Below are 15,140 nucleotides of genomic sequence, written 5' to 3'. Positions count from 1 at the left end.
TTCCTGCACTTGCATTAAAGTAGGGGGCTGTGTGTCTGAGAGGCCACGTCTTCCCTCCCAGCTGGTTGGGATAATGATTTCAACCTGCAGGGGCTGGATTTTAAAAAGAGAATGGATTTTGAAAAGTCCATTCGATGCTGGTTCCAATAGTTATTCTTTGCAGGTAACAGATTGGAGGAAGGACACATCAAATTGTGGTATTTGTCTTAAGGTTTAATGATTAAAAGTGACTCTCTTACGTATCACGGTAGGGGGTGGGGTGGAGACTTCTGTCTGCCTCACAGCTGCCCAATACACATTCCCTCTCTGTCTGCCCCCTCCCCCGCCATGCCCTCCCCCTTCTGGCTGGCACTTGGGGGAGGGAGCTGGCAGCTGGAAGCCGGAAGCCAGGAGCCGGTGGAATAGTTTGCAGGTGTTCCCCCAGGTGACCCCAATACCTCCCCCCATCCACTCTTTAACCCATGTTGTCAGGAAAGAAGGGTTGAATTACCTGGCAGGACTGGCCACTGCAGGTAATTATGGCCTCTGAAGCAGCTGGAGGAGTTATTTGTTTCGACCAGAAGCTGAGAGTGTTTGATGCGGGAGTGAAAACTGTGGACCCCTGGTCTCTGGTCCTCAAGCACCTGCATAAATGGCTGGACAGGAGAGTTGTGCGGGCTTTGGTACAGCTCAGCAAAATAATTTTTACTGGTACTGGCAAAGGTGAGTTGATATCTCCTACTCGGAATGACAATGAGAGCCCATAGCGTTCCCTGTCATAATCCGTTTTCAGCCGTGTACAAACTTCTGCTTTGAGAAGAGGTGTTCTTAAAACAGGGAGAGCAGAAATCAGGCTTACGTGTAAGGTCTGGGAGAGACGCGGGAGTCCTGGAGTGTGGAGTGGTCCAGCCTTGATTGCAAGTGATTCCTGTCCCCGCCCCTCTACCCTCAGAGTGAAGCCGGACTCCCAGCCCTGCCTCAGTTACTCCTTTGGCAACTGGTTCGGGCAACAGCACAGTGGTTGTTCTCCTTCTGGCTACAGCTGTGGCTTTGCAATGGCTGGAAATGGACCCAACCTTTATTCTGCACCTGAGACCCCAGGATGCACAGCTGGAACGTGGCTTCCACCCAAGGTATCTCTTGTTGGCCTGAATCCTGGGCCCATCATGTGCCCAGTCTGGAAACTTCCTTTTCCTTTCTTCATGCCTCCAGAGCCTCTCATTCAAATTCTCATTCCATAAAAGCTGATGACCTGAGCAATTTTGACTTGCAAAGACAAAATGATAGGCTGATGAAGTCTATGCCTGAATTCTTACTACGAAATTGTAGATTATCATCATTCAATCGATTTTACTCTTAAACATTTAAAATAGGAAAGAGGTAGTTTTGTGTTTTGTTTTGCAGCGAATATCAAGTCACTTTAAAAAGGTACTTTAATTTTTTTTTGGCTGTGCCCATGGCATGTGGAAATTCCCAGGCCAGGGATCAAACCCTTGCCACAGCTGTGACAACACTAGATCCTTAACTGCTAGGCCACCAGGGAACTCTGAGATTTTAATATTTCAATTACTAAAGTTACGTAGTTCTTCAAAAGATGTGCTGGAATAAGGGAGAGGCTGTCTGACTCCTCTCTCTCCTTCTTCCCTCCCCACTTAGAAGAAAGCATCATTCAGGAGGATCTAAGGCTTCTAGATTTTTTCCCTTGTACTCTCACTAAATCACTCTGGTTGGGCTTTATTTCTCTTTGGCAAGTTGGAGGCGCCTTGGGCAAGAACGGATGGTGTAGGATTGGCTTCCTGGTTTGCTCCTTTTGTTTGTTTGTTTTTTAGGGCCGCACCTACGCCGTATGGAAGTTCCCAGGCTAAGGGCTGAATCGGAACTGCAGCTGCCAGTCTATACACCACAGCCACAGAAACGCTGGATCCTTAATCCACTGAGCGAGTCCTGGAATCGAACCCACATCCTCATGGATACTAGTTGGGTTTGTTACCGCTGAGCCGCAATGGGAACTCCCCTTTCTTTTAAAAAATGTTTTCTTTTGTTATTTTTTTCTTTTTTGGCCACCCCCCAGTGCAAATGGAGTTCCCAGGCGAGGGATCAGATCCAAGTTGAGGTTGCAACCTACGCCGGATCCTTAACTTGCTATGCTGGGCCAGGGAATGGAACCTGTGTCTTGGTGCTCCAGAAACACTGCTGATCCCATTGAACCACAGCGGGAACTCTGAGCTTTTTTTCAAAGCAGCCCAATTGGATGTGCTGTGGTTTTAGCTCATCACTTATCAACTGACATTTTAAATGTTTTCAGTGTTGTAGCAAACTTCCTTTTACCTCTTTTCAAGAATTTGAGTGGGTTTTTTGTTGTTGTTTTGTTTTTAAATTTTGTGGCTATGGATAAAATTCTGAAATGAAAGTTCTGGATTAAAGGATATAACATTTACATTTTCAAACAGCAAACTTCTCTCCAAAAAGCCCACCTGAGTTTACACTTTTCAATGATGCTAGGGCTTGTTTCTCTGTGTTTTTCTGTGTGTGATTAGCCAGCCTGACAGGTGAGGAAGGCACTTGTTTTTCATTGAAGGCAAATACCTTTCAAATGTTTGTTGATATCTGGTTCTGTGACTTTGTTGAAAATGTCCTTTATCCATCTTTTCTCTGTTGGGTTGCATCCCCCCTTTTTCTTGACTGTGTGAGATATTTACATATTAGGGAAAATAACACTTTGCCATTGAAATGTTAAAAAAATGTTCTCCCCAGTTTGATCCCTAAGGCACAGAGTTAACAACCTATGATGGCCTTGGCCTTAATGCCAGAGTTGAATTAATAACTAAGCCCTCAGTTTTTGTTTATTTTTTTAATGATTTTTTTTTCCATTATAGCTGGTTTACAGTGTTCTGTCAATTTTCTACTGTACAGCAAGGTGACCCAGTTACACCTACATGTGTACATTCTTTCTTCTGACATCCTCATGCTCCATCATAAGGGACTAGATCTAGTTCCTAGGCTACACAGCAGGATCTCATTTAAGCTCTGTTTTTAAAACTTGCATTTGCTTAGTATCTTTTTGCCCAAAATTGCATAATTTTCAAGTCTGTTTTATGTGTACCCCAATGTAAAATATCTTGTTAGCTTTCTTGACTTTTTTCTTTTAAGCCCAATTTGTCTTTGAGTTTTTGAGCAGATATTTGAAATTGCATCATTTAAAAAAAAATCTTTTGCTATATTACCTGAGGTTGTATCATGGTTTTTTTTTGTTTTTTTTTCCTTTCACCTATTTCTTTTCATGCTCTTCTGGGAGATGGTCTGTCGGACTTCTTGTGGTTACTTTTCTGTCTTTAAATAGAGAAGTATAAATGTGAGGATATTATCAAGTTCAGAAATGAAAGTATTTCACTCATGAGAACTAAGAAATTAATACCCTGCAGAGAAGTTTCAAAAGACAATGAGAAACAAAAATAAATAAATAAAAAGAAAAAAATTGGAAGAAACAGAAAAGAAATTAATACCCCTTTTCTCTCCATCACCCTTCTTTCCTTCTCTCTGTATTTGTTGGCAAGTTCTGTTTTTGTGTTGTTGCTTTTTTAAAAAAAAAAAAAAATCCCACTCTCTAGTCAAATTATTACTGTAGGAGTTCCCGTCGTGGCGCAGTGGTTAACGAATCCGACTAGGAACCATGAGGTTGCGGGTTTGATCCCTGGCCTTGCTCAGTGGGTTAACGATCCGGCGTTGCCGTGAGCTGTGGTGTAGGCTGCAGACGCGGCTCGGATCCCGCGTTGCTGTGGCTCTGGTGTAGGCCGGTGGCTACAGCTCTGATTTGACCCCTAGCCTGGGAACCTCCATATGCCGCGGGAGCGGCCCAAGAAACAGCAAAAAGACCAAAAAAAAAAAAAAAAAAAAAATTATTACTGTAACATACAGGGTTTTCTTCAAGAATTATCAATATACTCTCTTTGGTGGCTGAGGTTATCATACTTAAGCCACGTGCCTGCTGTCATGGTGGGAGCTCCCAGTTGGGAAGGGGGTCAACAAGGTTCAAGATGGTGGGGGTTCCGTGGCAGGTGTCTTTCACTCACATGGCTTCACCTTGGCTTCCCTAATAAAGCGTGTCCTCTACCCTTTATACACTTTAAAGAGATGTTATACACTTGATAGAGATATAGCTTTATAGTCATCTCCCCCACTGCCGTATTCTCATGTCCAAAGCCCTCGGCCCCCCAAGTTAAGGGATTAGCCCCCGCGAGCTCTCTTTTAACACTGTGTTGTGCTTGAGATTAGAGCAAGCGGAGGGCTTCAAAATAATTCTCAGGTCTTTGAGATCCATCAGTACAACGTTCCCAGACTACCTCTAGCAGAAGAAAACCAGCTGTTACAGGTGCCCTCGTTCAAAGACAGCCAGTCGAGTACCTGCCCAGGTGAGCCTCCAAGCAGAGAGAAGGCACTGTCTCAGCTAACTTCTGCTCCCGGCCTGGGGAATGGGGGACCCACATTTACCAGAGGGCACATTTGCAAAGGAAGAAGCAGGAGATTACCTGGACACTGTGTTATGAGAAAGGCTTCATTTAAGGGCAGATTCTGGCTGTCTTAGCCATTTCTAAACAGAAACAAACAAACAAATCATCCACATGTGTGATAAAACTTTTGGTAACCATGTAATTTACATGGTTAAATTTCAACGCCAAAGGGAGGCATACTTTCAGATAGATTGATAAGAAGAGATAGTAGGTCTTGGGCTTTCAATCTCATTCTTAACAGCAAGGGAGGCTTAATTAAGTTCACTGGTGCCAGGCACTCATTTGGCCCTTCCTGGATTGGGCAGTTCCTGGAAACAGCTGTACATCCTTGAAAAAGACAGAGTCTTGGCAGATGCCCACAGAGAGGAGCTGTAAAAACCTACGCTGCCCTGGGAGAGCCCGTGGAGTCTGGATTAACTGGCCAAGATTTATTGGGGGAGTGCTTCTGGAATTTACTTCCCTCCTTATGTAAGAAGGTAATTGATGGATTTGCCTTTGGGTAGCCTCTGTGATTCCTTCAGCACCGACTCTCCTGGCCCTTAACTGAGCTGTGGGGTTGGGATGTGGTCAGAAGGTGGCAAGGGGTATGGGCTTGTGTAAATTTTGCAAGTTGTCACCTGGAAGGAAGGGCAGAGCTCCCGGTAGAGAGTTGAGCGTCTGATTCAGTGACCGGATTCAGGCCAGGGTCTTTGCTGTTTAGTTTCCTGCTCAGGCCCCAGGATGCCAGTTCGTTCCCCAAGATGTCAGAGAGGCTGACGCTCCTCCTGTGTGACTTCTATTGACCAAGTTCACCCATTTCATAATTGTAGGATAGTATCATTTAAAGATTCTTTTAAGGAGTTCCCTGGTGGCTCAGCAGGTAAAGGATCTGGTGTTATCACCGCTATGGCTCTAGTTACTTCTGCGGCACCAGCTCAATCCCTGGCCTCAGGCACAGCCAAAGAAATATAAAGATTGTTTTGATCAAAATTCAAAATAGAGTTGATTGAAAGGGAATTTTTCCTTGTTTTATTATTTGTAAGAGCTTCCAAGAAAGCATGTCAATAATAACTGTTTCAGTAAAATCATCTTTTTTTTTTTTTTTTGGTGTTTTTGGGGCTTCATCTGCAGCATGTGGAAGTTCCCAGGAGGCTAGGGGTTGAATCGGAGCCAAAGCCACTAGCCTGAGCCACAGCCACAGCCCCAGCAACACAGGATCTGAGTTATGCCTGCGACCTACACTATAGCTCATGGCAACACCAGATCCTTAACCCACTGAGCAAAGCCAGGCATCGAACCCAAAACCTCATGGTTCCTAGTTGGATTTGTTTCCGCTGCACCATGACAGGAACTCCCAAATCATTTTTTCTTAAACTACTGATTTTCATTGTAGGAAACCACAGCTCTGGCTGAAAACCAAGATGAAGATTCACTAGAAGGTAACAGAAACCTTATGTTGCACTAGCTGAAAACAAAACTAACCTTTTCCCAGGTTAGTTTCTAGCTAACCGAGGGATCCTATTGGAAATTTCTAATGTAGGTCTCCCTTTGTTTCTGAATTAATTGTTATAAACAGTTGAATCATTTATACCAATAAGTTAACCAAACGGACAAAGTAGTATGTTTATTTTTTCAAAGCCCCGTTGAAGGGATTTGGTCCTGGCTCATTATTTTTCTTTTTTAGGGCCCCACCCGCAACATACGGAGGTTCCTAGGCTGGGGGTCGAATTGGAGCTGCAGCTGTCAGCCTACACCACAGCCACAGCAATGCCAGATCTGAGCTGCATCTGTGACCTGCACCACAGCTCATGGCAACACTGGATCCTGAACCCACTGAGCAAAGCCAGGGATTGAACCTGCATCATCATGGATACCAGTCAGGTTCTTAACCAGCTGAACCACAACAGGAACTCCTCCTGGCTCTTTCTTTGGAAACATATTCACCCAGGTGCTCATGCTGGAAACTCAGGACTCATCCTCCACCCTTCCTTTCTCTTCCGCTCCAAACTGAACGCATTTCCAGATACCGTCCATTCCTCTCCAGGTTCTCTCTCTTCTATCCATGCTTCTATTTCTTTTGCCATCTAGATGCTCATTGAGTCTGAAAGCACTACTTCTTTTCTAGCTTCTCTTTCTTCCCTTAAAATTTCTATTTTTAAGTCCTGTTGAAAGTAAACACACAATGCCAAATTGTTAAATGTTGGCAGTATTTCCTACTAATATTTTTTCAAAACTCTTAAATTTTTTTTCTTTTTATGGCCACACCTGTGGCATATGGAAGTTCCCAGGCCAGGGGTCGACTCGGAGCTGCAGCTGCAGGCCTTTGCCACAGCCACAGCCATGCCAGATCCGGGTCGCATCTGTGACCTATGCCACAGCTTGTGTCAGTACCAGGTCCTTAAACCCCTGAGCAAGACCAGGGATCGAACCCGAATCCTCATGGACACCATGTTGGGTTCTTAACCCCGCTGGGCCACAACAGGAACTCCTAAAAACTCTTATTTTAAGCCTTTTTAAATATATGTGTTGTAAAAACAACAACAACATCAAAAAAACAAACAAACAAAAAAACTAGGGCCTTCTTAGTATATCCACTCGGGTTTTTTCTCCAATATTAAAAATTCTCCATCATTTTGGTACGTTGAACTTAAAAGGAACAAAGCTTGTCCTGCCATTTGTTCAATTTCTGCATAAGTTCTTCCTTTAGCCCTGGTCCTCCCATTAGAGGCTCCTCTGGTGAAACAAGATGTGCGTAGAACACGATTCTCCGTGGGTCTACGGATGCAGCATCTCAGTGATGGTCCATGCGTGGCTGGGAAGGTAGAAAGGGATGGATGCCACTCCCGCAAGCTCCCAGCAGAGCCAGAATCGAGTCCCTGGTGGAGGAGGTGCCTCTCAGAAGTCTCCAGCAGTCGCTGGGATGTCCCCCTGGTTTTGTTTGTTTGTTTCATATGTATCGTTGGCTTCTGCAGATCCAAACCTTCATTTGAATATTGACGCGTCAAACGAAGAGTTTATGGTGAAAAGCGAAGAACTCTATGACTCGCTCATGAATTGCCACTGGCAGCCTCTGGATACAGTTCATTCTGAAATCCCCGATGAGATCCCACACAAACAAAATGTTCACCCAGCTACCCAGCTATCACATTAATCCTATCGTATTTTGTCTCTGTTTAAAAAAAAAAAAAAAAAAAAAAAAAAAAGAATCTGGATTCTGTAGGTAAATACAGATTTCCAAGACTTACATGTGGTTGACATGAAAGCACATACTCTGAATAAACTTTTCCAGTGCATTCATTTCTGGATGTGTGTTATATTAAATAGATGCTGGGAGAGGTCACAGAATTGTTGGTAAAACAGGCTGCACTGTAAGACATTTGAAAATAGTGGGGGTTTTTTTGTTTTTTGTTTTTCATTTTAGGGCTGCATGTGCGGCATATGGAAGTTCCCAGGCTAGGGGCTGAATCAGAGCTGCAGCTGTCCGCCTACACCATAGCCACCGAATCTTGGGATGTGAGCCACATCTGAGACCTACCTCACAGCTCATGGCAATACCAGACCCTTTAACCCACTGAGCAAGTTCAGGGATTGAATCTGCATCCTCATGGATACTCGTCGGGTTCATTATTGCTGAGCCACAACGGGAACTCCTGAAAAGAGGTTTCATATGAGACGGGCCTGGCCTAAACCGATGGTGGTATTAGATACTTGATATAATTTGCTGCTTTCCTCTATTCACAGACAAGGTAAGTTTTCTCCCCTGCGTCTGGTATAGAAAATGTAGATGGATCTCTATTCCGTGATCCACAGGCTTTCTTATGAGACAATTAGACCATGTAAGACAGCAGAAACTCACCTGTCACAGGTGTTCCCATCATGGCACAGTGGTAACAAACCCAACTAGTATCCTTGAGGATGCGGGTTCCATCCCCGGGCTCACTCAGTGGATTAAAGATCTGGCGTTGCCATGAGCTGTGGTATAGGTTACAGATGTGGCCCGATTTGACCCCTAGCCTCTTGGGAATTTCCATATGCTGCAGGTGCAACCCTTAAAAAAAAAAAAAAAAAAAAAAGAACTCACACCTGCTACAGTTGAATCCTAAGCGTGGAAAACATTTGCTTGATCAAAACAGCCTAGGAGTTTCCGTCATGGCTCAGTGGTTAATGGATCCAACTAGGAACCATGAGCTTGGAGGTTTGATCCCTGGCCTTGCTCACTGGGTTAAGGATCCGGCATTGCTGTGCTGTAGGTTGCAGATGCGGTTCAGATCCATTGTTGTTGTGGCTCTGGCATAGGCCGGTGGCTACAGCTCCTATTGGACCCTAGCCTGGGAACCTACATATGTCACAGGTGCAGCCCTGGAAAAGACAAACAAACAAAAAAAAACCCAAAAAAAGCCTATCGGCCTTCGCAGATACAGGAACTGGACCCCAGTAAATACCAGTTGTGAAACTTCAACACATATATTGACTGTGTCTCTTGGTTCTGGTTGGTTGGTTGGTTGCTTTTGTTTTCTTCTTTGGTCCTGAAGATAAACACTGTCCTGTTCATTGCTTCACCATGAAGAGGTACCTAGAGAGCCCCCCGGGACTGATCCGAGGGACCCGAAGGCTGAAGACTCGTCGCTTAGGAAAATTCAGCCGACTCTATTCATGGACTTCTGCTCTGAGAATGCTTAACACTTGCTAAGCTTTGTCCCAATGAGGCTCAAAGAGATGAGTCAGTAGGGAGTGGAGGGCGGCAGTGATGGAGGGTTCAGGTGTGGGCATGTTAGAATTGAGATGCCTGTTAGCCATTGGGCAGAGGGATGTGCCAGCGACTGCTGGAGACTTCTGAGAGGCACCTCCTCCACCAGGGATTCGATTCTGGCTCTGCCGGGAGCCTGCGGGAGTGGCATCCATCCCTTTCTACCTTCCCAGCCACACATGGACCATCGCGGAGATGCTGCATCCGTAGACCCACGGAGAATCGTGTTCTACGCACATCTTGTTTCACCAGAGGAGCCTCTAATGGGAGGACCAGGGCTAAAGGAAGAACTTATGCAGAAATTGAACAAATGGCAGGACAAGCTTTGTTCCTTTTAAGTTCAACGTACCAAAATGATGGAGAATTTTCAATGTTAGAGAAAAAACCCGAGTGGATATACTAAGAAGGCCCTAGTTGCCTGTTATCCCCTCATCAGGCTTTCATAATATCCAAACAAGAAGATAGATATTTCTTGTAACATTCACGTGGTTTAAAACCCGCAGGGGTTGGTACAGATAGGGCGGTACTTCTCCTAAAGTTCAGGGAAACGGTGATATTATCAATCACTGGTTATTGTGGCCTTAGATCCTTTCCGGTTCGTCGGTCGAGTTAATAGCACCGGACCTCATTGACTGTGATAAGTCCCTGGTTGGCCTATTTTGCGAATGATCGAAAATCAGCAGTAGACTTTGTAGTTCTGTTTGTGATTTTCTTGTCCTGGGAGCAGGGGGCAGACAATATTTCTGTGCTGCAAGGAGCGAGACAAGTGAGAAAAAGGATCCTTGCACTTCTCACTGATGGATGAGCACTGCTTGGAAAAATGTCTTTATTTCTGGCGCTGTCATGTTTTGCTCTACGAAGAAAGAGAAAACCATGGCGCCAATAGATTGGAGTCCCCAGGGTCTGAAGAGGCAATTTCAGTATCGTGTGGATCAGCAGTCAACAGAGCGCTACTTTTTCTCTCTCTTTCTTTATTTTTGGCGGCCCCATGGCACATGGAGTTCCCAGGCCAGGGATTTGAAAAAAACTAGCTTTTCATCACAGATGATTATGAAACACTTTTAAAAAAGATGTCTGAGAGACATTTTCTACCAGACATTTCGATTTGATGGACTTGAAACTTAAAAAAAAAAATGAACTCTGCATATAATGGCCAACTTGTTGCTTCACCCGTTCATGAAATGACTTTTCTCACCTGTTCCCATCATTTCATTTTTTTAAAAAAAACATGGCATCTTAAAATACAAACAAGAGAAAAAGGACTACATTTCAAAGAAAGGCTAATCCATTAAATTTTAGAAGTAGAGCTTTATGCAAAACTGGCTACCGGTTCCTTTTCTCCCCATTTTGTTAAAGGACCAAAGACTGTGATACACACAGTGGCTTCTCCATGGGGCAAGCTGGGGACCACGGTTGAAAAAGTAAATTGGGAGAAATCTGGTCTGTCACATGCTTGGTAATGACTGCAACATCAGCATTTTGGTAAATTTCCTACATGTTCAAATACTTCTCTTCCAGCCTGTACGGTATTTAAGTCACTCTGTGGCTTTGGGTAGCTGTTCTCCCCAAGGGATCTCATGCTATTACTGGCATTATTTTTTAAGCCATCTTTCTGCCACTGGGTCATCTCGTACGCAGCCACGCAACCGGAAAGTCTAATTCACGTACTTCCTGTGGGGCCTCTGTGAAAGCCGTCATGGAATGCTGACCGGGGCGTTATCATGCCTCACCTGCATGTGGCAGGGGACCACCCAAGGTGTGCTAAGCACTGGACTTTACAGGTGTAGACCTGACAGTCATCTGTGCTCTTCCTCCCAGCTCTTCTCGACCCATTACGCCTATTGAGTAAAATCCTAAGAAAACGAATCTAGTTTCTCAACCAGTGATCTGTAAGATGCAGGACAGATTTTAACTGGGTACCCCTGCTTCCTTCCCCATCATTTTCTTAGTGATATGTCTATGGATTTGCACTCCTCTCCTATTCTTTTATTTCATTTCCATAGTCTGGAATAGAGAGTATATGGAATATCCCCTCCCCCCCTTGTTTTTGTCACACCTGCAGCATGTGGAAATTCCTGGGCCAGGGATCAAACCTGTGCCACAGCAGTAACCCCAGCCACAGCAGTGACAATGCCAGATCCTTAACACACTGAGCCACCAGGGAACTCCTTGTCCTTTTCATAGGACCATTTTCATCAGGAAATATCACTTGAGAACAGTCCCTTTGCTGTCATTTGGTTTAATATGATGGTGCTACATGTTATTGGGAATTCTCGGTACCATTTTTGAAACGTTTGCCTGAAGTCTGGTTATTTTACAATAAAACCTTTTAGAAAGCCATCAAAAACCTTCCGTTTTTGCCTTGTGTACAGCTGGTGCCCCAAAGTTCACTAATAATTCACTTTAACAGAACTTAATGGCCTGGAGTTCATAAATAAATTCACCTTCACCTGGCGCTTTTACTTTTTTCTTTTTTTTCTTTCTTTTGCTTTTGAGGGCTGTACCCACAGCATATGGATGTTCCCAGGCTACACCTGCCGGCCTAAGCCACAGCCACAGCAATGCAATATCCCGAGCCTCGTCTGCAATCTACACCACAGCTCGTGGCACAGCCAGATCCTCGACCCTCTGAACAAGGCCAGGGATTGAACCTGCCTCCTCGTGGACACTAGTCAGGTTCATTTCCACTGAGCCACAATGGGAACTCCTGCGCCAACTTTTTCAACTGTTTCTCCTAGTAGCCTCAGGTCCGGATGGCCCACCTGAGATTCATTTTTACAGTTTGACACATGATGCTGGCCCTCAGTTTCTGAATTTTGCCATCTTTTCGAAAGAACCCCTTTGTTTTGGGCCACTCAGTCCTCCTATCTCACATAGTCCCCGGCATCCTTGCCACAATGTAGGTCAGGCTCCCTGGGCTCTGGGCGGGGCTCACCAAGATTAATCTCCTTGGAATCTCCCCACTTTCAAAGTGGGGGTGTCCCTCATGGGAACATGAGCAAGGTCAGCTTCACCTGCTGCCTCCTCCTCCCAGAGACATCACTACTTTCCCCGAGGTCAGAACTCCCATTGGCTTGACCTCTTAATCCCTGAGCCATCCTGACCAGAAGGGGGAGATGTTACAATAGGAAACGTCGCCTTCCAGCATTCGGCTTCCCAAGCTCCAATCATGTACCCAGTCTGTTTAGATGGGTCCCTGCTCTGGTTTCCTACTTGACCTAGACTCCTCCACTAAGTTCTTACTGAGCAAGGAGATTAGGAGCGGTGACTTTTTCTCTTACCTTTTGAAGGAACCTGTGCAAAGGAAAACATTTTAAACCCAAAGTCACTCCCAATTCCTTCAAGTCACAAGGAGATAGAAACAGGGGTTAAAAATGATTAGAATCATAATACATGTTGATTTATATTTACTTTCTGGTATTCCGATTCATAACTCAATAAAGGATACCTACATCAAACACACAACATCATACACAAGCGTTAAACAGATTCTTATGTTGAGACCAACTCAAGGCCAGCTGCTTTCGCTGCTACTATTTCAAATTGCCTTGTAGGGAGTTCCCGCAGTGGTGCAGTGGAAACGAATCCGATTAGTATCCACAAGCATTCGGGTTCGATCCCTGGCCTCACTCAGTGGGTTAAGGATCCAGCATCACCATGAGCTGTGGTGTCGTCTGCAGATGTGGCTTGGATCCCGAGTTGCTGTGGCTATGGTGTAGGCAGGCAGCTGGAGCTCCGGTTCGACTCCTAGCCTGGGAACCTCCATATGCCTTGGGAGCAGCCCTAGAAAAAGGCAAAAAGACAAAAAAAAAAAAAATTATTTTTATGGCTGAATAATATTCCATTGTATACATATACATCTTTTTCCATTCATCTATTTGTTTTTTTCTTTTTCTTGTTTTGGCCGCCCCTGTGGCACCTGGAGTTCCTGGGCCAGGGATCAGCTCCGAGCCACAGTTCCCACCTATGAGGCAGCTGTGGCCAACCCCAGATCCTTAACCCTCTGTGCTAGGCTGGGATCGAACCTGCGTCCCAGCGCTTCATTATGCAGTCATCTGTTGATCGACACGTAGGTCTTGGGTATTGTCAATAGTGCTGCTGTGAACACTGGGGTGCATGTATTTTTTTTAAGTTGGAGTTTTTGCTTTTTATGGATATATGCCCATATAATCGGGTAGAACTGCCCGATTATATGGTAACCCTATTCTTAGATTTTTAAGGAACCTCTATACTTGTTTTACAAAGTGCTTGCTCCTGTGTACATTCCCACCAACGGTGTAGGAGGGTTCCCTTTTCTTCATGCCCTCTCTAGCATTTCTTTTTTTTCTTTTTTTTTTTTTTTTTGGCTTTTGTCTTTTTAGGGCCACACTTGCACCATGACAGGAAACTCCTCTCTCTAGCATTTATTTGTAGACTTTTTGCTGATGGCCACTCTGACCTGTGTGGTGATACCGCATTGTAGCAAAACTGGTATATATGGCTAAGTACCTGAAAATATGAGGTGTAGCACATTGAGAAACTACTAGAAATAATGAAAAAGTGTAGCAAAACCCACAGACAGGACCCAAATCAAATGTTTTCTTTTACGCTATCAATAGCAAGATAGAAATCCTATTCCCCCAAAGCACAAAGACCTCTATGTAATGAAAACGGTAATTTACCTCTGTAATCGTCCTCCTCCAACCCCCCCAAATCCAATCTAACCATGAGAAAAGCATCAGACAAAACCATCTGGGGGGCACTGTACTAAATACCCAGCTGGCACCCCTCAAAATTGTCATCGTCAAAAACAAGGAAAGTCTGAGAAACAGTCCCAGCCAGACTGTGGATGGGACCCGGGACCACCACCACCAAAATAATTATTCGATCCTAAGGATATATCGGTATTGGCTCGTTTGTTGTGACAAATATTTCACAAGAATGCTCTTTTATAAACATGATTCGGGAACCTGTGGGTATGGGGGAATCTCTTGGTCCTAGCAGCAATTTTTCTGTACAATTAAAACTATTCCCAAATTAAAATTAATGTTAATGAATATGAGTAATTTTTGAAGGGCCCAAAAAGGCAAGTTGCAAAAAGATATAATTGCTATTATATATCTACACAGTCAATTCACTAAAAAAAAAAAAAAGCTAGTATGTGTGTCTTTGTATTTCCACTGAGTATACAGAAGCCTATGCACATAACTGATGTAGAGTTAGAGAGCTGTGTGGTCCAAGAGCCACTAGTTACATGGGCTAAAAATAAGTACTATGTCCTCAGTCATCTGAGCCACCTTTCAAGTGCCTAGCAGCTACCACGAGCGGGTACTATTTTGGACAGGACAGATAGAGGATATTTTCATCATAGCAGAAATTCTTTGGGGCAGCATGGTCAGAAGATAGATAGGTACATGTGCAGGCCACCACACTGAAAGGAACTTAAGAATATTTACCAAACACGTCATTACCTCTGGAGAAAGGTGTTCACTTTTTATGTATCTTTCTGTATTCATTCTTTTTATTCTACATTCTTCTGTATTCCATTTTTAAAAAAATGTATGACCTTAATTTTATTCTGCCTTCCAAAAAGATTTTTATTATCATTGATTTATGTATTCTATTTTTATGAGCATATATTTTTGGTTTTGATTTTGAAATGTTTTTCACTTTCAAGGGATTTTGTACTAAAAAAAGGTACATTTGGGGTTCCCTGCTGGCCGAGCTGTTAAGGATCTGGCATCGTCACTGCAGTGGCTCAGGTCACTGCTGTGGTGTACGATGGACTATTGGCCCAGGAACTTCTGCATGTCATGGGCACGGCCAAAAAAAAAAAAGTACATTAGATGTTTAAATGAATTATTTTTCTTAGTATGTCTATCATTTCCCGTGTGTCTATCAGAGGCAATATTTGTTTAGCCAAACTTAGCTCCGAAATGCTGCTCAAA

The 15,140-nt window shown here is 44.1% G+C and overlaps 1 protein-coding gene across 1 annotated transcript; it reads left to right on the top strand.

Annotated features, from left to right (window-relative positions):
* Positions 1-392: 392 nt before the first annotated feature.
* On the top strand, positions 393-7,641 carry C7H6orf52 (chromosome 7 C6orf52 homolog). Its single transcript, NM_001145022.1, is given in 4 exon segments — positions 393-702; positions 932-1,112; positions 5,860-5,905; positions 7,439-7,641. Coding segments are annotated over 4 exon segments (477 nt in total). The 5' UTR covers positions 393-631; the 3' UTR covers positions 7,618-7,641.
* The last annotated feature ends 7,499 nt before the right edge of the window (positions 7,642-15,140 follow it).

This window comes from Sus scrofa, chromosome 7 (genome assembly GCF_054392235.1).
Source record: "Sus scrofa isolate SSC_HxYL_T2T_F1_AM1 chromosome 7, Sscrofa_HxYL_maternal_Yorkshire_Landrace_v2.0, whole genome shotgun sequence".
Taxonomy (NCBI): domain Eukaryota; kingdom Metazoa; phylum Chordata; class Mammalia; order Artiodactyla; family Suidae; genus Sus; species Sus scrofa.
Note: the sequence above shows the minus strand (reverse complement) of the source record. Positions and strands in the feature narration are given on the sequence as shown.